This window comes from Enhydra lutris, unplaced genomic scaffold (assembly GCF_002288905.1).
Source record: "Enhydra lutris kenyoni isolate GAN:26980312 unplaced genomic scaffold, ASM228890v2 scaffoldscaffold22, whole genome shotgun sequence".
NCBI classification, from domain to species: domain Eukaryota; kingdom Metazoa; phylum Chordata; class Mammalia; order Carnivora; family Mustelidae; genus Enhydra; species Enhydra lutris.
In genome coordinates, this window is record NW_019154106.1 from 16974486 (window position 1) to 16998141 (window position 23656).

At 55.7% G+C, this 23656-nt stretch overlaps 2 protein-coding genes across 2 annotated transcripts; one reads left to right on the plus strand and one right to left on the minus strand.

The window, feature by feature from the left end:
* Window positions 1-4328, minus strand: LOC111149631 (zinc finger protein 408). The gene is made up of 5 exons (XM_022506809.1): window positions 4265-4328; window positions 3683-3954; window positions 2895-2956; window positions 2413-2672; window positions 1-1577 (listed from the first exon to the last, which is right to left on the minus strand). The coding sequence occupies exons 1-5, from the start codon at window positions 4311-4313 to the stop codon at window positions 52-54; spliced, it is 2169 nt and encodes a 722-aa protein (XP_022362517.1). The 5' UTR covers window positions 4314-4328; the 3' UTR covers window positions 1-51.
* A 463-nt stretch (window positions 4329-4791) lies between these two features.
* Window positions 4792-23321, plus strand: LOC111150036 (Rho GTPase activating protein 1). Its single transcript, XM_022507356.1, has 13 exons — window positions 4792-4845; window positions 8374-8543; window positions 8972-9067; window positions 15128-15215; window positions 18713-18844; window positions 19216-19302; window positions 19508-19606; window positions 19964-20071; window positions 20156-20232; window positions 20480-20557; window positions 20978-21106; window positions 21281-21384; window positions 21510-23321. The coding sequence occupies exons 2-13, from the start codon at window positions 8411-8413 to the stop codon at window positions 21696-21698; spliced, it is 1320 nt and encodes a 439-aa protein (XP_022363064.1). The 5' UTR covers window positions 4792-4845; window positions 8374-8410; the 3' UTR covers window positions 21699-23321.
* Window positions 23322-23656: the final 335 nt, after the last annotated feature.

The following is a 23656-nucleotide window of genomic DNA, read 5'->3' on the forward strand; positions in this document are numbered from 1 at the left end:
TAGAAAACGCTAGCTTTATACAGAACTCCCCTGGGGGAGTTGGGGGGAGGGTCAGGTGCCCGTCTCCACCTCCACCACTTCTGCCCAGGCGCTGAAGGCCATGTCCTTATGGATGAGCACCAGGCTGGAGGCAGGGCCTGGCTCCTCAGGTACCACAAAGCACTTGTCCTGGCTCTCAGAAATGGTGACCTCAAAGACGTCCTGGGCTGCGGAGACGTCCTGTTCCCCGCCGGTGTCCAGTTCTGGCTCAGTCTGCAACAGTACCACAGTGGGCTCAGAAGCAGTGGGAGGCACACAGGGTGGGCTGGCGGGTGCCCCGGGCTGGTGACTGAGCTGGTGCCGCTTGAGGCTTTGGGGGAGGGTGTAGCCCATGCCGCAGGTGGGACAGCGGTAGGGCTTGTCGGCCAGGTGGGATTTGAGGTGGCGCCTCAGCTTGGTAGCCAGCGTGTAAGCCCGGCCACACTGGGGGCACGAGAAGGGCCTCTCTCCCGAGTGCAGACGCTCATGAGCGCGCAGGGTGTGTGGGTCTCGAAGGGCCTTCCCGCACACGGGGCACAAGTAGGCCTCCCCGGTGTGCGAGATAAGATGGCGCCGCAGCTCAGGCAGCTGGGGAAAGGCATCCGCACAGTGCGGGCAGCGGTAAGGGCGCTCCCCTGTGTGCAGTCGCAGATGCCCACGCAGGTTGCCCCGCTGACGGAACGCCCGGCCACAGTGTGGGCACAGGAAGGGCTTCTCCCCCGTGTGGAGCCGCATGTGGTTCCGCAGGGAGCCCTGGTTGGCCAAGGGCCGCCCACACACAGGGCACGGGCACGGGGCAGGGGTAGCTGGCACCTGATGGGTCTTGCGATGCAACCGCAGGGAGGGCCGGCGGGCAAAGGCCTTGCCACACTGGTCACAAGCAAAGGGCCTGGCACCTGAATGTACCACCTGGTGCTCTTTGAGGTCTCGCCGGGTGCCATAGGCCTTGTCGCATTGTGGGCAAGGAAAGGGCCGCACCCCGCGGTGGCCCAACATGTGGGCTTTGAAGCTCTCCTCGGAGCTGTAGCTCTTGCCACACTCAGTACAAAGGAAGGGCTTGTGGCCCGTGTGCACAAATGCGTGCTTCTTCAGGTGGCACAGCTGCAGGAAGGCCTTGCCACACTCCCCACAGCGGTACCGCCGCCTCTGCTTTGGGGAGCTTCCTGCTGGGCCAGGAGGGGTCCGCAAGCGTGCAGGGAAGCCAGGGGGCTGCTGTTCTTCAGCCTGCTGGGCCCCAGGCTCTGACGTCTTTTCTCTGGGAGGGCACTGACCACAGGGGCCACGTAACTTCCGGACCAGGTAAGCATGAAGCTGGTTGCCCCTGGCAGAAGACGAGCGACTGGCCTCACTGTTCTCTGGGCCCTGCTGGGGAGCAGAGCTGCTCGGAGGCTCAGGTGGCTCCTGTGCCTGGGGTGGGTCCTCCTCCTCCCGGCCACCATCCTGAGGGGGCAGACCAAGTGCTTGGCTCTCCTTGGAAAGTTGATCCTGGGTTTGGGGCTTAAGTCCAGGGCTTACTATACTCTCTCCCTCAACGCTGTGGGGTGACTGGTGACCAGGATCTGCAAAACAAGAGTAGGGTGCTAGGGTTAGGAGAAACTGTAACAGGTGGTAGCAGTGGTGTTACCAGGGAATCTTAAGAATATGTGTCTCCTCCTACTCAGCCCCTAACTTCAGCAGGGGCAAGGACACTAATCTCTTCCTTGGAACATGAACCACAGGCTGTGCTTATCTTCATGTCCAGTCTCAGGTGCCTCCTGGGGAAGCACTCTTGGGAACCATGGTGCTCCAAACCTCCAGCGTCCTAGAGAAGGCTACCCCAGAGGTCCCTATTCTCCCTCTAAAGACACACACTTAGGATGAATGAGGCCACCATCTCTTCACCTCAGCTCATCTGAAAATAAACAGACCTCTACCCCCACCCCAAGTAGAAGAAATATAAGAAATTGGAAACCTTATACACAGCTTGCTGTCTTCATCAACATGACCTTACTATTCCAGAAAACTTACTCAGGAAGATAAAAGTTGCAAATACTGATACTGTTCATTCTAAGGAAAAGACCCATACTCTGCAACAGAAAGCATCAAAAGACAGGTTATGCCCCCAAGACTCTTTGAGCCTCTTGCCTGAAAATTCTAGCTTGGGGTCCATGGATCCTCAACAATCATGTCATGATCCTTTATTCAATCCCGTTCAAGCCCCGCCCCCACTCCACACTGAAAGACCCACCTTATACCAGGCTTCAAAATGTCAATAAATACTCAGGCTTCACCCTTCCCCTCAGAAAACCTACTAACATGTTTTCCTTTATCTCCGTGAACCAAAGCTTTGCTTTTGTCTTGTCAACAGGGTGTTCTGGTGATAATCTGAGAAACTAGCATCTATTTGCCACATACCTGTCCAAGGTTCTGCTGCATCTTGCAATGCAGAGTCCACCTCCTGCTGAACACCAGAGTCCACTTCCGTCACCACAGCCATGGCTGCCTCTTCCTCTAGGCCGGGCTCGGTGGGACTCAGGCCCTCGGAGGGAGGCTGGGGCCACAGCAGCAACTCAGAGCCCGGCAGTACGACCCGGTACACCTGCAGATGGAGCTTCTCGCTGACCCACACCGGGGCCACGTTCCCCTCACTCTCCAGCCTGCCCCGCTGCACCAAACTGCAAAGCAGAGGAACAGCTAGCTCAGGAGACCCTCTTCAGGTGGCCCTCCCTAAAGCCCCAGCTGCTGGCAGGCCGAGTCCTAAAGACCCCGTGCCCTTGGAACACTCGCTGCAAAAACTCACTGGGTGGGGGATTACAGTGGGCTTCTGGTTCTGTCTCATGCCATGACAGAAAGCCTCAAAAAGGACCATCTTCACTACATACTCTCCTGGAACTTACCTGGTCCAGCCTGAACTCTGCTCACAAGCACACACGTCTCCCCATGGGCCTAGTGACACGTCCTGAAATAAACCAATAAGAGTCCTTCTCCCATGTGTTTGGGGGGACCAGGGTTGGGGGTGGGGGAAGGATGTAACCTTTCCTGAGACAGATCTAACATGAAACCCCTGGAAGGTTAATGGTCTCTGGTTCTGCCTTCACAGGACTGTGTTGTCTGATGTTTCAGCAAGTAAAGACCAAAAGACTACTCCCCTCACCTCCCTCCCACTGTGTGGAGAATTACTAAATTGAACACAATACTGCCTTCCAGCGAGGACCAACCAAAAAAAGGAGTAAGAGGTACATCATCTTTTCTTTTTAAGACCTGTTATGCCACGAAACCCTTGACCTGCACTATCTCAACTATTGCTCCAAATAACCCCAAAAGATTCAAATAAAGAAAAAAACCGGCCATCCCTTTATCTTACAAATGAGTTGAATGAGACCCGTCATTTCACCAGCTAGGTGACAAAGATGGGATTTGACTCCACGGCTTTTTAATTCTAAACACCTCTGCTCCTGGCTTTCGTCACTCCTGACACCATAAATGTGGCTTTCAGCAACTTTCTGCACCTGCTTCCTCAACTACCGCAAGTGAGGGGAAGAGACAGTCCTGGAGCGAAGGGCCAAAACTATGGCCCATGTCTTGAAGTACCCTGGTTTTTCTAACGAACCGAAGAAGGCCCAGAGATGACTGAACCGCTTCCAAAATTTCAGTCAGGGAGAAGACAAGTCCTAGCCTTCAATACCTCCTCCTGCCGTGGTTTCACTTCTTCACCCTTCTGCTCCGAGACAGACTCCTCTTCCAGCGGCCCCCAGAGCAGTCCCGGCTGCAGGGGGGCCCCGACACACCAGACCCCTAAGCGCAGCTCCTCGGCGAGTGAAGGGCCAAGGGCCAAGCCCCGGGGCAGGCTCTTTAGAGCGAGGACGGCCCGGGTCAGCCCGGGCGGGAAGTCTTTGAGGCCCCGAGCACAGCCTTGTCCAGAAGGGATCCATCTCAAGTCCGGGCGCGGGTCGGGAGCTGCAGGGAGATGGGGAGGCAGTGAGGGGACGGCCCGAGAGGTCGTGAGGGTGGGGACAGGTGCGAGGGGAAACCGCAGATCCGGTTAGGCCTCGGCAGTCTGAGGGATCTGTAAGGGCTCTACGTGGACAAATCGGAGGTTTGAGGGGGTTTGAGGACTCTAAAGTCCCCAGAGACTTCTGAGGGCACGGTGAAAGATCCCGGGCTAGGGAAGAAAAGTGCCTGTGGTAGATAGAGAGTTGACCAGGCAGGGAACGTTAAGTCTATCTAAGGCCAGGGCCGAGGGTCGGAGACACCGCAGGTCACTAACCCAACTGCAGTTTCTCGCCCTCAGAGAGCAGCTCCTCCGACTCTTCCATCCCTCCAGAAAAGCCTCCTTCCGCCGGAAGTGAACGTCTTCTTCTCCGCTCCTCCCGGAAACAGTCATTGGCTTCCAAATTTCCCTTCGGGAAAGAATGCTAAGAGTCAGACTCATCGGTGCACAGATCCGGGATTTGGGGAATACCGGCGAGGCAAAACTCCGTCCGGGAACATTAAGAACCATAGGATTCCAGAGGACCATCAGGGATTCCAGCATCAGAAAAGCGGAACTAATTGTTCCAACCACCTCTTTTGGGAGGGACGGGCCGGACACTTATGCTGTTCTCCCTTCGAAGGCATCCACCCCCCGACCCCAGCCCCGGCACTTAGACCTGCACGTGCAGGAAGTGGGAGGGGATCCTGGAAAGCCATATTTGGACCGGGCAGCGAACCGGAAGTGGGTCGGAGGTGTGGCGGAAGTGGTTGTGGAGTGAGGCGCCCGGGAGGGGGCGGTTCCCGTTCTACTGCGGAGCCGGATGTTTGCCGAGCTTTGACAGACAGGCGTGGCAGAGGGAGCAGTACCCGACCACGGTGAGCTGCAGGGCGTGGGGTCTTCCTGGGTGGGGGGGGGGGGGGGGGGGGAGGAAGGGACTAGACAGGTCACCGGAAGGGACAGGGTCCGGAGGGGGATGATCCGAGCAGATCCGAGGGTGGGAGCAGGAGTGGGATGGGGCCTAGAATTCTGGCTTTCCCACTGCAGGGATTCAGCCCCATTCCCGGGTCTGCAGTAACAGGACTGAGTTTCCTTCGCTGGTTTCCTCCTGCACTTCCCAGAGCAGAGTCCAGGTCAGATCGCAGTCATCTAGCAAGCCGATGGGGAGGGGAAGTCTCTTTGATCTGATCTGGCGAAACTCTAAGAACAAGAAATTTGGGGAAGTATTCCAGCCTCCCGCTAACTAGGCCACGGTTTCATCTCTATTTCTTAATCTCTGCAATGAGATAATTACACCCAGTAGGGGTTTTATAAACCCTGAAGCTCTGGACAAACGCACTTGTAGTTGAAAGCCTTGCTGTTGTGTCGTGGGATTTGCATTTTCGCAATTCTGGGGCCCCAACTAGGAGGGTGATTCCAGTGCCAGAGAGTACGATTTCAAGTTGTTATCTGAGCTCTTGCTGAAGATAAGGGGAGAGGCTTTATTTTATCTTTTTATGGGCCCTTTCTGAACCTTCAGGATCACATGAATGACACTCATTTAGAGAAGTTTTGAGGAATTGACCTGCATCAAGAGACCACCTTATACAGACATAGATTAAAATTTTGACTCTGCTGTATGACCTACCTAAACAATTTGCTTATTTTTTCTGGTCCTCACTTTCCTCTAAGAGTAAAATGGACTTAGTAGTAAACCTCACTGGTGCTGTTGTGAAGTTAAAAGATAATTTGTCTACTTTATGGTGCTACATAGGCCCTCAACAAATACTGGTTCTCTTCTCCATTTAGGAGATGGTTTCATTCATTCAGTCATTCAACAAATGACAGCATCTATGTGCTGAATAGGTCAGGGAGTCTTAAATGGATTCTCAGAGGGACTGTGAACCCCTTAAAATTGCATAAAAGATTTCATATGTGTGCTGGGTTTTCTTAGGGAAAATACCCACAGATTTCATCAGAATTTCAGAGAAGTCCAGAGGTTAAAAACTCTGCCTAGAAGGATTCTCAAAGGTTTTTGTATAAGTAGGTGTTTTACCTATACAGAAGGGAAATACTAATCTCAGAGCAGGGAATATTTTGCACAGAGCGGAACAGGGCTTGTAGGTGTCTGGAGCCTTAGGCGGCCAGGATACTTCATTTCCACCGCTTTAAATTAGAATTTCCCCAAGCCAGCTTCCCTCACCTTCCCACTGAGGGAGCCAAACTTCAGGACTCCCAGAGGGAAGCAGCTGTGGGTTGGAGGCCAGTCTGGCTGGGAGATGGAAACAACTGTGATTAGTTTTGCTGGAAAAGGAGGTTATGGAATGGGGGCAGGGGTCAGTTCTGAAGAACAGACAAAGTAGTGGAGTTCCTGGAAAAGAGGTGGAGTTCAAGTCCAACTCCCCTTTAGAGGGTGTCCGTCTCCTCTCACACATACTTCAGCTCGCAGCTGTTCCTTCTAATCCTGTTGTTCGCTTTAGTGCAAGTGTTTTAGAATACTGGAGAGTTCTGTTTCTGGAAGGAGCCTGTGCTTCTATAGATAGGGAAATTTAAGTCTAGTTAGGAAAAAGACTTACCCAGTATCTTTGCAACTCATTGGCTCAAGCAGGACTATAATCCAGTTCTCCACAGACCTCATCCCCTGCCTTTTTCATTGCGTCGGACACCCACGGTGTGCGGAAAGACTTCTTGGGGTAGCTGTGGGCAGGGCGAATGGGCAGTTGGTGCCTGGACAGTGACAGAAGAGAAGGCACAGAGAGAAGGTTCAGGCCTAACGGGGGTTACTGTGAGCTGAATTCCGTCCCAGTTACCCAGTGGAGTCCCCTTTTGGGGGACTACTCACAGCCAACTGGCTGAATGGGGGAAGGAGTGATGAATCAGGAGTGGATTCCTCGGCTTAGGGTTGCCTGCATTGGAGGCTTGAAGGGAGTGGGTGAGATGGGGCGTGGGGCACAGCAACACTCACTGGGAGAAGTGCGTGCCCGAATAAAAGAGGGTCATCTTTCTCTGCGCTCATGAAAGGGACTTATGTTTTGGTGGTATGCAGCAGGAGGGAATAAGGGTAAGAGGCTGGAGGAAAGGAAGAGAAAGGTTTTTCGGTTTTTTGTTTTTGTATAGCCTTTTGGCTCTTTGGCTGCTTGGCTTTGGCTCAGGAGCTTGGAATGGCTTTTGCCACTGAATCAGCGCGGTTTCCCTGGTAACAGGCTGGTTGTTGCTAGGCACAGGGAGCCGGTTTACCATCCAGAGTCCTCAGCTGTGAGGTGACGTGTGCCGGAGGTTGTCATGTTGCCTCAGAACCCAGAGGTGTTCAGGCTCTGGATCCTAACTGGCACTTCTCCCCTCTTCTCCCTCCCCATGCCTGGTCTTGTTTTCACTCTTTATCTGTCCTGCCGATTCTCTGACCATATATGTCATTTTTGGACTCCAGGAATGTAGTGGGCTTACAGCAGCCTCTTCTCTGGGGCTGCACCGAGTGGACTGAATCCAATCCGAGAAGAAGCTGCTCCCCTGGGGCTTCACGCAGCCACATCCTTACTACCAGCCCCAGACCTGGGCAAACCCAGCTTTGGCATCCAGCTCCTCTCCCTCTCAGTCGGCTCTAGCTACGGGTCTGGTTTTCACCTCCTCTGACTCAGCGCTCTGGAGGCTGTGGGCTTCCCCTTCCCCATCTGTGCTTCGCCAATCCTTGGGGCAGTGTCTTGACCTTTCCCATCTTAAAACTGGTGTCAGGAGCTCCCTATGTATAGGAGTGGGCTCGGGAGCCCCCAGGATGCTACAGATTGCCTGCTGTGACTGGCAGGCAGATTCCAGCCCTTGCTTCCTTCCACCAGCCTTTTCTGTCCTGGTGCAGACACGGCTGGGCACCTCGACCATGGCCTTTCTTCTGGGACTCTGGGGTCTCTGGCCACCTCCTCTTCCCTGGGCCAAAAGTGAGAGGTGCAGTAGCCAGAGCCACAATTAACCTTTTTCACAAAGGGGGTTTGGAACATCCCCGTACACCTTAGATGCTTGCAACATCTCACCTCTGTAACCGTTGGCGCCTGGGACGCTTCTGTGCACAATGACCCCTGAGGAGAGGGGCATGGACTTTTCTACCCTCTGCAGCTGGGACTGCATGACTGTACCAGGTGGGTGGTGGGCAGCACAGGACCTGGCACGGCTCGTCCCTAGCCAGCTGGAGGACCTGAGGGCAGGCCCCAAGCTGCACCATCCTCTGTCCCAGCCGCCTTTTCTGGCAACATGCCTAAACTGCGGAGAATCCGGGGCAACATGGAGCTCTTGGCCAGGATGCGATGCGTTGAGGAACAGGAACAGGAACAGGGGAGGCTGGGGGAGGAATGAGTGAGAGCAGGAGGGCTTGCTGTAGCAGGTACAAGGGAGATGAGGGTGTCCCTGACTTGCCCCCCCCACCCCCGGTTTCTCTTCAGGTTCTGTGGAGTGAAGCTGTGGGGGACAGGCCTGGTCATGGACCCGCTTTCAGAGTTGCAGGACGACCTGACCTTGGACGACACTAGCCAGGCTCTGAACCAGCTGAAGCTCGCCTCCATTGATGAGAAGAACTGGCCCTCGGACGAAATGCCCGACTTTCCTAAGTCAGGTGGGCGCTTCTGGATCTCAGGCGGCCTTCCATGCCTTAGAAGGGGAGACTCCAGGCAACTGGGTGGCTCAGTGGGTTAAGCTTCTGCCTTCAGCTCAGGTCATGGTCTCAGGGTCCTGGGATCGAGCCCCACATTGGGATCCCTGCTCAGCGGGGAGCCTGCTTCCCCCCTCTCTGCCTGCCTCTCTGACTACTCTCTCTGTCAAATAAAAAACTAAAATATTTAAAAAAAAAAAAAAGAAGAAGAAGGGGAGACTCCCTTCCTATTGAAGGGAGACCCCAGGGGAGCAAGAGGAGGGCAAGCAGAGTAGCCCCAGGGTGGGGCTGGGAGCACAGGTCCCACCGAGGGGAAGATCAGAGAACACGAGTCTCAGGGAGAACACTGCCAGCCCCCCCAGCTTATCCCCTGACTTTGCCGTGTTCCACAGATGACTCCAAAAGCAGCTCCCCGGAACCTGTCACTCACCTGAAGTGGGATGACCCTTACTACGACATCGCCCGGCACCAGATTGTGGAGGTGGCAGGTGAGCACACCCACAATAGCACCTTTTACCTCCTGGTCTGCACTCCCAGCCTGAGGAAGCCTGGCCCTCGTGCCACAGGGGGAGAGATGGGGCTGGGGCGGGGCCCAGGGACCCTTCCTGTGGTCTCACCCCTGACCCTGGGGCTCCTGAGTACAATTTTTTAAAATCACAGACTTGACTGTGATGGCTGCTTGGTCTCTCCCCCGGCAGTCACATCCTGACCTCTGACCCCGTTGTCTCTGTTGGCTGATGGTATGTGGGAGGCAATGTGGTTTTGTGCCTTGAAGTTGGAGAGTGGTTTGTTCCCAGCTTTGCTGTCTGAGCTCATTTCTTCCTCACAAGATTGCCGAGAGGATTACAGCAGCAAATGTCTGTCAGGGCCTAGCCGGGAGTCAGAACATAATGGACCCTGAATAAGTTGCTAGTAACCTCCCTTCCCTTTGCCCTGATGTCCACTTTTCCACCCCATCAGTTACTGGGGACCAGGGAGGTACTGGTTCCTTTTGGTGAAAAACCTACCTCCAAGGAAGTCTGGAACGGCAGAGCCTCCTTCTAGAAGTGAGGGGCCCCATGACCCCCTGGAAGCATCAGGTTTCTGGCAGATGTGCTACTGTGCTGAGCGTGGGTATGGAGCTCCCCTTGGGGCTAGGCCTCAGCGAGCTCCCACTTTCTTGTTCGTAACACAGAATGCAGAGCAGGGGAGGTAGCAAGGATGTTGGTGATTGATTTCTGCCCTTAGGGTCCTACTACTACTAGAAGAGGAAACCAGAGTGGTAGGATTCTTTGTCTTTTCCCTAATGGTTGTCTGTCCTCACTGGTGAGGACAGGCAACTGTAAGCCACAGCATGGCCTTGCACTGAGGCATTGGGGCAGGCAGAGGAAGCCAGGCAGCACGTGGCCTGGAGCCCAGTGGCACGGGCTAAGGGGGCCCTGCAGGCATCTGGCCATAGGGAAGCCACAGGGAACTCTAGCTCTTCGGAATGCCAGGCTCCAAGAGGGACGGGGCCGTTGAAAGAGTTGCCCCTCATGTCAGCAGTGTTTCCGTGGCATTTGTGTTCCTGCTGCCTGCCCTGGCCTGAGTCGGAGGCCTCGGCTTCTTTCACCCCTGCAGAAGTAAGGTTGAGAGTTCTTTCTGGGCCTGGTCCTCACCTGGGGACCGGAGAGTCACCCGAAGGTTTCAGAAGGTTTCTCTCCTCACTTCCCTAAATGGACCTGCCTGGGGCATGGGGGTGGGTATCTGATGAGATATAACATAGTTTCTATCCTCCTGGCTGGTGTGGCCAAGACACCAGGCAGAGCAGGGGGGACCTGCCCCCAGCCAGGCCCCGGGTGACCCCTTTGCTGCAGCATGTTTCTGTTTCCCCAGGGTGTGATGAGCCTGAGGGGGCCCAGCCAGGTAGGTGTGTTCCTGGCTGTCTGTGCTTGGCCTCTGGGCTGTGGATCAAGAAGGGCTGTTGGTAGAGGCTGGGGGGCAGGAGGGGGCAGTGGTGTGGCCGCTTAATTGCAGCCCCACTCCTGGGAGCTGGGAGCTGGTGGTACCTGGGAGCCAGAAATAGCAAAGTGTTTTTATAGGAGGTTTGACAGGGGGTGCCATTTGGGGACACCTCCAGAGCCCAAAGGGAAAGGGGCTCCTGGGGACTGAGAGGCCATGTCCTGTGGGGAAAAGCTGGCCTTAGTGCTGGCTCAGGGCCCCTCTGGTGGGGGTGTCCCCATGGCTGTGTCTCTCTGACTGCTGAGAAGAGTTCGGATGTCATTTGATGAGACTATGGTGATGTCCTTCCTGGGAGGCCAGTTTCCCAGCATTAGAAACTGGAGAAAGAGCCCATATTGGACCAGAGGGCAGGTGTGAGGTGTCGTCCCCAACTCGTGTGTAGCCTGCGTCCTCCATGCTGGTGGTAGCTGTCCGGCTCCACCGTCAGATTTGACTCAGTCCGAATGGGTTCTTAGCAGTGTTGTGCTGGCAAACGTTTAACAGTTCGCTCTCCGGAAAGGGGAAGAAAGAGGACTATTATTTATTCGTAGCATTTGTCATTTCTACCACAGCAGATTCCAAGCACCAACCTGGTGTTAGCCGGCTGCAGTATTCCCAACCATTGAGCAGTTTGACGAATGTGGGAGCCGGCCCCAGCTCCCCAGCACCACCCCCCCCCCGGGCCCACGCTGCAGGTTGTGCGCAGTCGGTGGCTGGTCCAGCGGTTCTCAGCCTGCCTGCGGGAGGACAGCGCTGTTGCTGATTAACCCCCAGGCCGGCCCGGAGCGGTCCTGATGGGTGTCCGGGGAATGCAGAGGCTCCCTGCTCAGGCAGCTTGCTCTTTTCCTGGTGCTTTCCACAAGTGCCGCGTCTTCTCATCGAGCCCTCGCCCCCAGTGCCCTGGAGACAGCAGGGCTCCCAGCTCCTCTCCTCTTAGGCTGTTCTCTCCTGAGGTCAGGAGGGAAGTTCCTTTTCACACTTGCTTTGCGTAGCGACATATTTGCCCTGTGTGCTGGCGGGTGCCAAACCACCCAAGAACTTGAGCAACGGGACTCCACTCCAGGGAGGGGAGGACGGCGGCTAGGCCCTGGGGTCACCCGCGTCTTGTTCCTTGCTTGTCTGAGAGTCTTGCTGTCCAGAACCTTACCGATCACCCTTTTTGCCCCCATCCGCATCCAACAGAATCCAGCAGGCACTTTTAAGCCCTGTGGTCAGCCTGGAGGACTCAGTGAGGAAAAACACACATTACTTCAGTAAGGGAGCAGACAGTCCAGTGAAGGGGTTCTTAGAACTGTTCAGAGTCCTCTTTGAGAATATGAGTGACGTGGACCTCTTGTCTTAGGGTATGTGTGCGTCGTATTTTTTCATTGATCATCATAACCTTGGTGGAGACCCGGTTGAGAAAGCAAAGCTTCCCGTTTATGAGGTGTTGAGGCCAGCTGAGGAAGCCTCGGGCCCCGGCCCCTCACCTCAATTGCTTGTTTAACCGGTTACCAGCTCTTTAAATTCCACAGCCCTGTGAGCTCGGACTTCCTGTCCTGGCTAAGCCCTCAAACCTGCCAGCCAGTGAGGGCTGCCTCCATGTTGGGGGAAGGATGAAAAGAATCTTTTGGAATGCCCCTTGCTCCTCCCTGCATTTTTCCCCTCATTCTGGGTCTTTCCTCCACTTAGAGGGGAGGAGGCAGATGTCCCTCCCCTCACAGGCTCATGGCAGAAGGCCCAGGGGTTTCTGAGGTTCCAGATTATGCATGAGGCTGGCTTGACCAGACTGACCCTTTGTCCCTCCTTCACCAGTCTGCTCCTTCTCCTGTCAGGGCCTATGGGAAGAGCTCAGAACAGGCCTGAGAGCCACCCCTACTCGGCTGGAGGGAACCCAGCAGCTCAGGATCTAGGCGAGGGTGTGACAGAAAGCAGGTGGCATGTGGTTCTTCAAAACGGACTGTTTGTTGGATCCCGCTGCACCTTCTCGGGCGGCTTGCAGAGGCTTCTCTGCTCCTAAGTCTGGAGCACCTCTGTCCCAGGCTTTGGGAAACTGTCTAAAGCGGTCTTGTAACCTAGATATCATGGTGAGCAAACTCTGAAATAGAACGAGGTGTGCATTGTAATGCTGACCGCTGACTTTGTGTAGGCTTCCAGCACAAAGGTTTCTCGAATACCTGCCACGGGCTGGCCTCGGGACCAGCACTAGAATTTCTGAGATGGGTGAGATGTGATCCCTGCTCATAAACCAGTGTAGGGGACAGGCACATAAACAATTCTGCAGAAGAGTCAAAGTGTCACAACAGAGATGGGAGCCCTGAAAACGTTTCAGCTAAACTGTCTGGGGAAAGGAAGGAGGAGCGGACACAGGCTTCTGGGAGGAGATCATGCCTGGAATGAGTCTTAAGGGTTCCGAGGAGTTAGTCTGGAGAAGGGTTGCGGAATTGTCTTGAGAAGTTCTGTCTGGCAAGAGAAACAGCAGAGGCCCAAAGCTGCCTGGTGTGGACTGGGTTGCAGGCACATCAGTGTTGGAACTGTGCATGGTGTCGAGCCTGGAGAGTCCTGCAAGTCATTCTAAAGAACATCTACAGGGTGGTGGGGGTGGGGGCAGATTGTTTATCTGGGGTGGAGTTCAGGAGGAAAGGAGGATTCAAGGCAGGAGAGTTGCGGGCAGGTAAGTGTTCGTCATTCTCCAAAGCTAGAAGTTGGGGCAGCTTTCAGATGGAAGAGCAGAGCCTCTCCCTAGGCTTGGGGTATTTTGGGTGGAGATGGGCTGGTCGGAGGGGCTGATCTAGAGGTTGGACATGGTAGTCAGACTGCTGGCAGTGAGGTGCTGAATCAGGCCAACGCACCAAGCCATGCAGCCAGCAGGGCCTGGGGCCACGCTGCCCACATTCCAGAAGCCTCCTTCAGCCCCTCTGATGAGTCCTGCCGCAGCCCTGCAGAAAAGGGTCAGAGCCTTGGCAACCACTTTGGAAAAGTACTGACTTCTGGGTTAAGTCACTGACCGAGAAGAAGCATCAAGATCATGGTTTACTAAATACGGAGAAGGACACTCAGCAAGGCATCAGGGGGAGGGGTGGTCCTTAGTCCGCAGAGGTGGGTGGAGAACACAGTCCATGCATTTCATGTGTTATATAAGTATTTTCATTTGCCTCTGAAGCAATGGCAGTTAGGCAGTTGTGGTTTGGTGTCCTTGGAGAGACGTGAAGGTAAAGATGCAGGGAGGGTTCTTGGGACATGGAGTGGGGACCAAGCCTTGTCCTTATAGAGCTTTGTTTGGTGTCCCTGGTCTGTGATGACCCTGGAAGAGCATCTCACCTTGGAGGGCAGTAGCTCCCCAGCTTCCCAACAAAGCCAGATGATCAGACCATCAAATAGTGACCAGTTTTAGACGAACACCCCTGAGCGATTACAGCCAAACAAGCATTTTTCCAAAGCATTACAAATGCCTCTGAACTCCATGTTCTGTTGAATATCCTTAATGAGAAAGGATATGATTTTTAGGAATGTCCAGAAGTCAGAGCCAAGTGTGGTTATAATCCTAGTAATAAAATCAGGAAGTGCTGCTAGTGGTCAAAAATGAGACCAGTGTCATTACTCCCATGTTCTCCATGGCCTTGGACTTGCCGAGAAGGCAGCATCAAGACGCTTTCCAAATGCATGCTGCTGAGAGGGGACGCTTCTGCAACAATCATGGGCTTTTTTTTTTTTTTTTTAAAGATTTTATTTATTTGACAGAGATCACAAGTAGGCAGAGAGGCAGGCAGAGAGAGAGGAGGAAGCAGGCTCCCTGCTGAGCAGAGAGCCCGATGCGGGGCTCGATCCCAGGACCCTGGGATCATGACCTGAGCCGAAAGCAGAGGCTTTAACCCACTGAGCCACCCAGGCGCCCCCAATCATGGGCTTTTAAGATGACTGTTTGGCAAGGTCACAATTGCTTGGGTGGGTGTGACTTTCAATTTTTTTAGTTAACCATTTTAAAATGCACAATCGGTGCTATTTCGGACCTTCACAGTGGGGTGCAGCCACCTCTGTCTAGTCACACAGCTTCATCCCTACCCACGCCAGGTCCTGTAACCAGAAACAGCCAGTACTTAACCTCCCTCCTCCCAGCAACTGGCAGCCGCAGATGTGCTGTGAATTTGCCTATTCTAGATAACTCCCATAAATGGAGTCATACAATAGGTAGCCTTTGGGGTGTGGCTCCTTTCACTTAGCTCACTTAGCATCCTGTTCTCAGGGTCCATTCACAATGTAGGATGGATCAGTACTTCATCCTTTTTTGTGACCAACCCACATCCCCCTGCATGGATAGACCACATTTCCTTTAGCCATTCACGCATTGATGGGCGTGTGGGTGTTTCTGCCAGGTGGGACTTTGAGTCAACGTTATTTTTTTTAGACCCCAGCTCAGTAGCCCTGAGAGTAGCCTGTCCCTCTTTCTTCAGCAACACATGCCTGAGTGCAGACAGCTGCCCAGGCTGTGTGTCGGCCGCTCTGGCCCCTCTACCACGTGGCTTGGGTCTCTGGGCCTGGCACCCTTTAGTTCCTCGCCCCACTTCTCTCCGTTGATCTTCCACTCACCGCTCAACTTTCTCTACACCTAGGAGACGACAAGTATGGGCGGAAGATCATTGTGTTCAGTGCCTGCCGGATGCCTCCGAGCCACCAGCTGGACCACAGCAAACTCTTGGGGTGAGTACCCACAGGGATGGTGGTGGGACAGGTGACCAGACCCCCCTCCCCCACCATTGCCTGATGCCCAGTGGTACCCAGAGGTACCAAGCTGCCTCCCTCCACGCCTCTCCTCTCCTCCCAAGGGAGCTCTTCTTTACATTTTGGGGAGAGCACTGGGCTAGGTGTCGTCCGACCTGTTTCTAGTCCGGGGAACTGCAGCCTTGGCAGGTGTCTTCATCCCTCACTGAGGGCGTCCAAATGCAGCCCTCCTTCCTTGTAGGGTGGAGATAGTGCCCGCAAACATGCTTGGAAAAGTAAAATACTGTCCCCCGGTGCGGGCTGGTGGGGACGATGTGTCGCTTGTGCTGTGCTTACAGTTCATCGTTTACATGAATGATTTGGGGTTTTTTGTGCCAGATTTGGTGCCAGTGGCCTCTGTACCTGTCTGGGTCCTGTTGGCAAATACGTGTACTAGCTCTGGCTGGTCTAGAAGTTGAATGCCAGTCTGAAAGCTGATCGAAAGCAGGAGTTTGACAGACCTGTTCTTTCCCATTTTTTTTTTTTTAAGATTTTATCTGTTTCACAGAGAGAGACAAGGGGGAGGAGCAGAGGGAGAGGGATAAGCAGACTCTGTGCTGAGCACGGGGCATGACATGGGACTCGACCTCACGACCCTGAGATCTCGACCTCACGACCCTGAGATCTCGACCTCACGACCCTGAGATCTCGATCTCACGACCCTGAGATCATGACCTGAGCCGAAACCAAGAGTCAGAGTCTTAACCAACTGCACCGCCCAGGTGCGCCTGCCAGACCCTGCTCTGATGAGCATTCATCACTGAGCCGCAGCAGGCTGCCGGCGCGCGCCCGACCTCCATGGAGGCAGAGCCCTAGCAGACTTCTCCTGAGGCCCCTTTGTGTGTGTGCAGTTAGCGTGTTGCACGTCTTTCCTCGTCTCTTTAAAGCACTCCCCGAAACTGAAGGTGGCTGCGCTGCCCTTACCAGCTCTTCGGGATCCTGAATGGTTGTGTGTGAGTGTGTGTGGGTGTGTGGGTGTGTGGGGAGGGGTCAGGGACAGTCTGTGTGTGCCGGGGGGGGGGGGGTGGGTGGGTGTGTGGGGGTGGTGGTGGTGTGTGTGTAGGGGTGGGGAGGGGTCAGGGACAGGCTGTGTGTGGAACAGAGTAGGGGTGGAAGGGGAGGGGTCAGGGACAGGCCAGGGGTGCGGCTGCAGAAGGGGAAGGGCCTGAGTGCAGAGTCCACAGCTTGATGAGCCAGGCCTGAGGCTCTCCAGCCTTGTGGGAGTTTTCTGTCAGGCTTCCGGAGCCCTTCTCCTGTCGCCCCCCAGCCAGGCAGGCAGAGCCTTGTTGAGGCCCATCACATGGCCCAGCCAGGAACAGGCCAGGGAGCTCAGCCTGAGGGCGGCTGAGTCACACACCCTACCCTTCGGTTTCATGCACAGCAACTGAGTTGGCAGGTGACAGACTCCTGGCCAGATAATAGTCGGAGTGGGAGGAAGTCAGAGGAAGGAGATGGGAAAGCACCCAGGTTTCAGGAGAGCGCTTGCTGAGTGAGTCCACTCCACTCTTCCTCTGACTTCTGGAAGCCCTCCGCCATCTGTCCTGTCTGTCCCCCCATCCCTTCCTAGAGGGGGTCTTCCTGCACCCCCTCCCCAGCCTGCAGGGCAGCACTTTCCTCGCGGGTCAGTCTCATTATTGCAGCCAAGGCCTTTCCCGGCCGTCCAGCCACATTTGGGGGTTGGAAGAGAAAGTGCCCAAGCTTGGATTCAGAAGACCAGTTAAGCTTCACTCTGCCTCTTACCAGCTGTGTGTTTGGGGGCAGTTCTCTTTTGAATCCTATAAAAATAAGAATTGTGCCCACCTCACGGGGTTGTCGTGGGCATTTGGTAAGATAATATGCATGAAATGCCATCATATACATTTGTAAAGTACTACAGATTTCAAGGATTTAAAAAATTGTAAGTAGCTTTAAAGAAAAAATACAATGATAAATAAAATCTCCCATGAACCTACCACCCGGAGAGAAAACTACAGTTAATATTTTCGTGTATTCACCTATTTTTTTTCTATAATGTAAACAAATCTTTGTGTAGTCACCTCTATCTCCCATAACGTTACCTTCTGAGCACTAAACACACTTCCAAGACATCTTTTAAAAACATGTTATTGGTGGGGCGCCTGGGTGGCTCAGTGGTTAAAGCCTCTGCCTTCGGCTCAGGTCATGATCTCAGGGTCCTGGGATCGAGTCCCGTGTCCGGCTCTCTGCTCAGCAGGGAGCCTGCCTCCTCCTCCTGTCTCTCTCTGCCTGCCTCTCTGCCTACTTGTGATCTGTCAAATAAATTTAAAAAAATCTTAAAAAAAAAAACAAAACATGTTATTGGCGTACCCCTTGACGAATTTTCAGAAACTGAATACACCCGTCCACACCCACAGACCTCCCTTTTTTCTTCTAGCAGGTTCCCCAGAGGGTAAGCACTCTCTTGACACCTGATTTCACAGATTGCTTCTGTTTGCAGAAACATCCCGCAAGGTGTCCTATTTCTAGACGGCCTGTAATGTATTTAACCAATTCCCTGTTCCTGAACAGTTAGCTTGCTGCTCAAAAAATGTTTTTTCGTTGTAAAACAGGCTGCTGTGAACAGCCTTCTACAAAAACAGTTCTGCTTATTTCCGATTGTTCTTTAGGGTGACTTCCTGGACGTATTTTTACCGGGTCGAAGAGCATGGACTTTTTTTTAGCTTCTGATAAACATCACTTTATTGCCCTCCAAAAGGTCATAACATCCAGCAAAGGATGACTGTGTTGTCACTGCAGTTTTTGCTGTCTTGTAGTTGCAGAACGCTGTCTTTTTATGTCACAGCCCTTTGTAAGCTGTGGAGTTTTCAGTGTGCCCAGGGCTCGGTTCCCGTGGAGCAGTGATCATCCGGCTTTAACACGGCGCATGCCTGCCGGTGTGGTCCGGTCAGCAGGGTGAACTTGTAGTTCAGCTCCAGCCTCCAGAGCAAGTTGGGTGACTCTGATTTAGCATTTAACCTCTCTGAGCCTCGCTGGCCTCACGTTGAAGGAGGGGATAATCAGCCCCAGCCGTTACACGAGGAAGGCATGAGATAATGTATGTGGAGCGCTTGGCAGACACTAAAAGATAAAATATTGATGAATGATGTCTGTCATCATCATGATCGCCTCGGGGCGGTCCCATAGGGAATGTTACTCCCATTTTTCTGCAGGGTATGCGAGAGGGCCCCAGTTCCAGTCCTGGTTTCCTGGCTTCTGGCCAGGGCTGCTGTTCTCATTCTTCTTCCTCCGCCCAGCCCAGCCGCCACCCGGAGCCTCCTCCGCACAGCAGAGCGGGTGATTCCGCAGCCGGAACAGGCAGTGCAGGAGAGGGGCTCGTGGGGAGGTGGAGGATGGACACGGGGGACGCTTGCGGTGCCAGGCCGTGCCTCCAGGGCCCCCCCGAATCGAGGCTAGGCCTGAGTGGGGCTTTGCTCTTGTAGATACCTGAAGCACACGCTGGACCAGTACGTGGAGAGCGACTATACGCTGCTCTACCTGCACCACGGCCTGACCAGCGACAACAAGCCCTCGCTCGGCTGGCTCCGGGACGCCTACCGCGAGTTTGACCGCAAGTGGGTTGGGGCCCGTGGGCAAATGGCCGTGGACCGCTGCCCTCTGCCTGCTCAGGATCTTATTCCATGTGGGGGGGCGGGGGGGGGGGAGGAGGCAGGTCCCCCCTCCCCCCACCTCCACCCCCAAGCCCGCCCTGGGTAAAAGCAAAGAACCTGAATTTGGAATCTCCTAAGCTTAAATCCCAGTCTCTGTACTTCCTTGCTCTGTGACCTCTCTTGAGTCTCTGTTTCCTAGTCTGTAAAATCGGACAACCATGGCACTTACCTCTTAGGCCTTCCCTGAGTACGCAGATCAGAAAGTGCACTCAAAGAACCTAGCTCTGTGCCTCTCGCACCACACCCGTTGCTGAGTTCCTGGTGTCTCTCTGCAGGTACAAGAAGAATATTAAAGCCCTGTACATCGTGCACCCCACCATGTTCATCAAGACCCTGCTCATCCTCTTTAAGCCCATCATTAGGTGAGGAGGCTGATTGGGGAGGACAGCGGCCTCCCCGTGCTTCCCTTGGAACTCTGAATCAGACACCTGAGGCAGCCAATCCTTCTGGGGACAGGCCTTCATGGGGCCCAGCTGTGTCTGATCTCGGGGGGCTGCTGAGGGGGAGGTGGAAGCCTGCTGAAATGGGCCCACCGGTGCCTACCCATGCCCTTTATTCTGCCGGCAGCTTCAAGTTCGGGCAGAAGATCTTCTATGTCAATTACCTGAGCGAGCTGAGCGAGCACGTGAAGCTGGAGCAACTGGGAATCCCTCGCCAAGTGCTCAAGTGAGGCGGGGGCGGGGGCTCAAGTGCGTGCCAGGCTCGCAGGGGCGGGGGGACATGCCAGCCAAGGGGGAGGGAGCTTCAAGTAGCCCCGGATGAGCAGAGGAGGTGAAGGTAGTGACGAAGAGCCTGCGCAGGGGTCAGAGAGCGCGGGTTCAGGTCCCCCTTCTGTCACTTAAAGAGCTCTGTGACTGCAGCCCCTCAGCCCTGCCTGGCTCGGTCATGTGTCGTGCAGGGCTGCCAGGCGGCCTGGGTGAAGTGACCCTGTGCAGCCGCACAGGGAGCGCCTGACGAACGAGGGTTGCCAACGTGACTGCAAAGTCAGGTTGGCGGCCTGACCCTCCCATCTGCCTCCCCAAGGTATGACGACTTCCTCAAATCCACACAGAAGAGCCCTGCCACCGCCCCCAAGCCCATGCCGCCACGGCCCCCTCTGCCCAACCAGCAGTTCGGGGTCTCGCTGCAGCAGTGAGTAGGGGAGAGGCGGGCAGGCCTGGCCAGTGGGGGCCGCAGAGGGTGGCAGACCCTGCTCACTGCCCCTGTTCCTAACAGCCTCCAGGAGAAGAACCCAGAGCAGGAGCCCATTCCGCTTGTGCTCCGGGAGACCGTTGCCCACCTGCAGGCCCACGGTGAGTGCCAAGGCCGCTCGCTGGCCACAGGGCCTCCAGGACCTGCCCCTTCCCCTTCAGCCCTGACCCCAGGCCCCTCCTCAGCTCGGCCTCCCAGGTCCCCTCGGGAAGCTGCAGGGGAGGGCTGAGAGGCCGCACGTGCACCCGTGCCTACACCGACCCTGTCTGGAGCCCCGAGACTGAGCGGGTCCAGGCGTCTACACCCTGCCCCGGAGCCTAGACTCACCGGGGCCCCGCTGTTCCCCAGCTCTCACCACTGAGGGGATTTTCCGGAGGTCGGCCAACACCCAAGTGGTACGGGAAGTACAGCAGAAGTACAACATGGGTGAGTGTCAGGGGCTGTGCCCGGGGTCACAGGGCCAGTACGGATCCTGGGGGGCTGGTGAGCTGGGGACATGGATGTGACTGTGAGGGGACATCTTTGCTTTCTGCTCTCCTGTGAGCAAGGGCCCCATGTTCTGTTCCTGCTAGACATTCTGTGGCATTTGGCCCGACTGCAGGGGTCCCACTCCTGCCTGGCTGTCCCAGGCCTGCTGCCTCATCCGTCAGGCTTCCGGGTCCCGGGTTTCAGGAGTCACTATAGTGCATACTGGGGGGCCCAGTTCTACCCGGTCCCCTCGTCACAGAGCAAGAGGGGAAGGCCTATGCGAGAGGAGGCTCCACAGTGGGGTGGGGGGTGCTGGTGCAATGGGCTCTGCTTAGCCTCCAGGCTAGGCCCACTCCTTCCCCCCCCCCCCCGCCCTAGGGCTGCCAGTGGACTTCGACCATTACAATGATCTGCACCTGCCCGCGGTCATCCTCAAGACCTTCCTCCGGGAGCTTCCTGAGCCCCTGCTCACCTTTGACCTGTACCCCCACGTCGTGGGCTTCCTCAGTGAGTGCCCCCGCCCTTCCCTCCCCTGCTCTGTGCTGTTTCTGCTGGGTTGGGGTCAGGCCTGGACTCAGAGCAGGCAGGTTTGGCCTGTCGGCCAAGAAAAGGCTGGGGGGGCGGGTCTCGGTTCTGGCTCGTGTCCCCGGTTGCTGTGACCTGGGCCCTGGTTCCTTGCAGACATTGATGAGAGCCAGAGAGTGGAGGCGACGCTGCAGGCACTCCGGGCGCTGCCTGAGGAGAACTACCAGGTGCTTCGTTTCCTCATTGCCTTCCTGGTGCAGGTGAGACCAGGGCCTCTGAGATGCGCCCGGAGGAGGGCGGGAGAAGAAACCGCCAGCCCACCGCTCCTGGGCATGGGAAGCAGGGTCCGTGGCTTCCTGCTGGAGCGCCCCAATTCCCTCCACAGATTTCTGCCCACTGTGACCAGAACAAGATGACCAACACTAACCTGGCTGTTGTCTTCGGCCCTAACCTGCTGTGGGCCAAGGATGCTGCCATCACCCTCAAAGCCATTAATCCCATCAACACGTTCACCAAGTTCCTTCTGGATCACCACGGGGAGTTGTTCCCCAGCCCTGACTCCAGGGGCCTCTGAGCTCTGCCCTGCTGCCCCTTCTCGGAGAGCCCCAACGGGGTCTCTTCCTCCTGGCTTCAGCCTTACGGGAGCGTGGGGCTCCTGCCCAGGAAGGGGCCGTGAGGCCCTGGGAGCTGGAAGCTGGGGCCAGCCAACTGGGCAGCTCTTCCTCCCACTCTGTCCAGCTCGCCTCACCAGCCCCGGAGGCCGCGCTGTAACTACGGGACATTATTCTCTGCCTTATACTTCTCACTGCCTCCTTGGATCCCTGGCTCCTAGCCAGGCTCTGCAGCGCTGGCCTTGGCTCTTCCAGCGGGAAGAAGACTGGCCCCAGCAACTGCTTCCCCACTTTCTCCTCCCTCTCCTGCCTCTCTTCTCCTGGCTACTGCGGAGGCCTAACTCCCTGCCAGCTGGGCTGGTAGCTGGGCCTGGTCCTCCCCTTCTGGCCGCTGGGGAATAAGCAGCTGAGCTGGGCTGGCTTGGGCCCGCCCTACCGAGGCACCTCCCTGCCTGGGTGAAGGCCTGTGTGCGACCGCCTGCTCCTGTCCTCCCCTCTAGAGGTTCAGCCTTGGGTGTTGACACGGCTAAGGACTGGCAAGGCCGGAGTCTGCTTCCTGCTTCTGCCTGCTTCTCTTGCACACATCCTGGGTCAGCCTTTCTCAAGTGATGCTGCCCCCAGGATGTCCCAGCCCCCTGGTTCTGCCAGCACTGGCAGCTTGGATGATAGGGTTGAGCCCAGTATCCATTTGAAACAGTCACTCCATTCCTGCCCCAAAGCCCCCGGTGTCTGGTTGGGCCAGTGACAGTCTCAGCCCCCCATGCCTTGCCTCCCCTCTCTTCCCACTTGCACAGATCCTCAGCCTAATTGTGGACAGATCTGTGGTGGGGTCACAGGTCACACTGGTCCCTGGCTGGAAGTGACTCAGTGCCTCCGGACCTGTGGCTTCTTCCTCCAGCTAGTGACTCCTCAAGAGGCTGAGCAGAGACCTTGCTAATTAAGTTAACCCCTGCTGGGGGAGTTCTAGCAACGTCCCCCAGGGTCTCTGGGCCCCAGGGCCCTGTCATCTTTCAGAAAACCTGGACCTGGATGATTGGTACTCATTCCCACTGTGTTCCTTAGAATTACACACCTTCCTGGTGAACGCTGGGGACCCCACTTCCTGCAGCCTTGTCCCCTGGCAGCAGAGGGAGGTTCCTGCACAGTGGCCCTGCCCCCCTAGCCTTGTCCAGAGCCTGTACTGTGGGGGCCCTCATGGACCAGCCCAGCCCCATCTGCACTGTGGGTGTGGCCTGGGCCCTGACCTCACTGGGTTCTCCCCCACAGGACGGTAGCACGTCAGGACTCCCGTGGGCCTGGAGTAGCTGTTGGTTCTGTGTGGCTCCCTGCGTCTCTGGCCTGAGTCAGGCTTCTGCTTTCTGTCCTCCTTTGTCTATCAGGTGTTCTGCACAGCCCCATTTACTGGGGAGCCTCGTAGATCTCTCTGATCTTTCTCGTGTCCCCTGTCCCACTGGTCTTACCCGGGGGAGGGGGAGAGTACTGTGAATCAAGTGTTCACATTCACACTTAGTAACTTCTAGGCACCAATCATGTATTTCATCTTTGCACTTTTTGTATTTCAATAAAAAAGGATGATGGAACACTGCCCACCTGGATGTTAGGGAGCATGCCCGGAGGCTCTGGACGGCGGGAGGTGTGTGGTTGTGGAAGCTGAGCAGGTGGGGCCTCAGGAAGTCCCCTCTGCAGTCCACCTGACCCCGTCCTTGTCTCGTTCCCTTGGGAGTGGGTATGAAGCCGCTTTCTGACATCGCCCAGGCCTGAACGTGTGAATGGTGACCCCCACATTGCTTGTGTGCAGCATCCCAATGGGTTGGCAAGGGCAGTGTCCCATGACCAAGGCCTCTTCTGGTCCTGAACAGAGGGGACTGTGGTGCCAGGAGTGTGGGCTTGAGTCCCGGTGCCATCACCCTCCACCCTATCC